Source organism: Gossypium hirsutum, chromosome A01 (assembly GCF_007990345.1).
Source record: "Gossypium hirsutum isolate 1008001.06 chromosome A01, Gossypium_hirsutum_v2.1, whole genome shotgun sequence".
NCBI lineage: Eukaryota > Viridiplantae > Streptophyta > Magnoliopsida > Malvales > Malvaceae > Gossypium > Gossypium hirsutum.
The window spans coordinates 24,689,465-24,692,553 of NC_053424.1; the positions used below are offsets into that span (position 1 = coordinate 24,689,465).

General features: G+C 34.6%; 1 protein-coding gene across 1 annotated transcript; it reads right to left on the reverse strand.

Annotated features, from left to right (window-relative positions):
• Nucleotides 1–1,929: 1,929 nt before the first annotated feature.
• Nucleotides 1,930–2,839, reverse strand: LOC121219987 (uncharacterized). The gene is made up of 2 exons (XM_041099000.1): nucleotides 2,557–2,839; nucleotides 1,930–2,466 (listed from the first exon to the last, which is right to left on the reverse strand). Exons 1-2 carry the CDS (start codon nucleotides 2,651–2,653, stop codon nucleotides 2,162–2,164), a joined length of 402 nt encoding a protein of 133 aa, XP_040954934.1. The 5' UTR covers nucleotides 2,654–2,839; the 3' UTR covers nucleotides 1,930–2,161.
• Between the last annotated feature and the right edge of the window lie 250 nt (nucleotides 2,840–3,089).

Here is a 3,089-nt window from a genome sequence, read left to right on the forward strand (position 1 = left end):
CCTCCAAGAGACAGTTGACTCTTTCAAAATGGTAAAAAAGGGAAATTAAATGTTAAAACGACCTCCAAGGGGCCAAAGGCAGAATTATTTTTAGTGGGATGAAATTAAATTTTCATTTTTATAATAATAAAAATGTAAATTATCATATATTTATAATTTTTAAAGAATTAAATTAAATTTTAATATTTATAAGAGGAGTTAAAAGTATAATTTTATATTTATTAATTTAAAATTTTAAAATATTTAAAAGACTTAAATAAAAACTTTCTATTTTTAGGGGTTGACAGTGCTACGCCTTTTGCCTCCATTTGTTAGGGTGAAACAAGACACAGACATTGACATGACAATGTGAGGACAATTGTGAAACCAAAGAAACCAGTGTGATTGAATACCATGCTTATGCTTTACCCCTCTCCCTCTCGACAGGGAATAGGTTTTCTAAGCCGTGTTAAGTTTTGTTTGTGTGATTACTTTGTCTATGGTTTTGGGGACTTTTCTTTTTTAGGGTTAACCTTTGCTTACCCTGTTTTCTTTTTTTTTTTCCTTTAAAGTCTCAAGAATTCCATAGAGTAAGTATAAGATTTTCAAGTGGTGATGGTGAGTGTGATAGGAATGGATTCCAAGACTCAGATTGACGTTCTCCTGACAAAGGAATATATATATATTCTTTGTGTTTTTGGAGCTTAATATTGTGTTAATGCATCATTCTTTCTGTTTTGTATTGCCACAGTAAATTCTAAGCATAACATCTCTGTTACGTAGAAAGAAGCTTATAGAGTGTCACTATCAATGTAGGCTGAGCCCAATTCAAGTCTAATCTCTAGCTTTCAAGATCACTGATACATACACATTAAACTTCACCAATGGAGATTAAGTTTAGATTTAGGGTTTATTTTTTAGATTCTGTTCTTTTATGCTGAATTGGTTTTCTTATTTAACTTTGCATGTTCAAGTTTCTATGGAATTCTTAATGTTTTTACTATCTATATAAAAGGAGAGAAATGGTTCTATCCACCCGTTATATATCCCACTCCAATAAATTAAGGTCATCTTGTTTTCTTTTTATTAGATCAGGAAGGTCTTCCTGCATTGTGGGTTTTTTATTTCCTGCATTGTGGGTTTTTTATTTTCATTATAATTTGATATTGTTTCTTTTGATTGATGAGTGCAAGACACTCATTCGTAGTATGAGTTCCAGCTCTTTGCTACCTGTTTTTCATGAAGAGAACATGTGTGTTAATGTCTTAATCCGTCTGGGGAGTAGTTTACAACATTGACTCTCTCAAGATGTGTTTTCTTTTGATGATTTATTTTTTGTGTTGATCCTCCTGTTTGTTTATGGCGTTTGCATTTGGACGATGCCCAAGGGCAAGTTATCGAACTTTATTTTAAGTACTAAATAATACTTGATCCTTTTTTAGAAAAAAAAAGAAAAAAAAAAGTAGATTTTAAAAAATAAGGGACTAAATTTCAATGTACCAAGTATAAAGAGATTTATAGTCATGGTTATTTGAAATGGATTGGGAACCGGTCGGGGTACTAGTCCGAAGAGAGGTAATAGACTAATTGATTTGCGAACTGGTACGAATTGTGAAATGATACAAACCAATTGAAGAATATTAAAAAAATTGGTTGAATTTTTTTTTATAATTTTCAATGATTTATTTAACAGAATTATACAAACCAATTTGATAACTAATTCAATTTTGAAAATCTTATTTAGAGTATGTTTTATTCTTCAAAACTTTAAGAGATATATAATCAAGTTAACATGAATAATTCTATTAGATGAAAGGAACATCTTCATTTGTTGGAAAAAAAAACCCATAAAATATCTCGACGACCTTATAGTGGACTTAGAATAAAAACAAAATTAATAAAATTTGAAGCTATTGACCAATATTAATAAATCAGAAGGTTTTTAAAATATATGTAAGAGCCCAAATTTGACCGGGCTGAAAACCAAATAAAAAGGGATAAATAAATAAACAATTTAACAGTCTAAGTCCTTTTACAGCCCAAAAAACCCAACTAGCCTAAACCCAAACCCAAATAGACCTGTTACACCCAACATACCCATTTACACCCTTGACCCAAATAGAATACCAAGCCCAAATCAAAATGGCCCAAAAGCCCAAGAGACTTTAGGAAACAGGAAACCCTAGGGTTTCCTGAAGACTACAGCGCCGTAGCAGCTTTTGGAAGCCTCGGGGAGCACATGTTCAACTCCCCAAATCGAGGCCATCAATGCACACTGGCGCGCCATCAATGCGTTGTCCAGTAGCTTGTCCCTCTCACGACCGTTCAGCACCGTGATCTCAGGCCTCACCTCCGACCTGGGTACCTTCGTTGACACCGAGATCCCCGCAAAAGAGGCTATCTCGTGGTCATCAGTGCACAAATGGGTATCTGCCGAGATTCGAATCCATGACAGCAAGCCCAGCCACCGAAATCTTCGCGAGTCACCTGCAAGAAAAGGAAACAAACAGCAGATACACAAAAAAGGGCAGAGCAAGGAAAGGAAAGAAATCAAAACAAAAAGGGTAGTAGATATACTAGAACAGGAAATGGAAAGAAATCCTCCGATTTCTTTCCAAAATAGGCAGTAGTTTAAGGCTATAAAGCTTCTCGCAAATCTGTAAAAGGGGGACATAGAAAAAAGCTAATATACAGAGGCATAGGAAAACACATCACAAAAAAGGCATTGTACACCAAACCTTTGCAATAAAATTCCAGAAGGTGATTATTTTTCATTTTTTTTTCTCTTGTTTTGTTTTCCCCTTTTTTCATGAATATATAAATCGTTTTTAAAGAAAACAGTAATATTTAAAAGAAAAAGGGGTTACCTGTGGAAGGACGAGGGTTTTTAACCCTCCGACCACCATGTGGGGCGGTGTTCGCGTCGGCGCGTGTAGCGCGTGTGGTTGAATTGCTCGAACGCCGAAGGCCAAAACCAGACCTCTCTCTTCCCCTATTCAGAGAGTTTCGAACTTTTTTTTAAAGAATGGCGTAAAATGATTTTTAAAGCTTAAAATTTAACTTATATAGCTCGGAAGAAACGGTGCTGTTTTGGCTTAAGTCAATAAGCC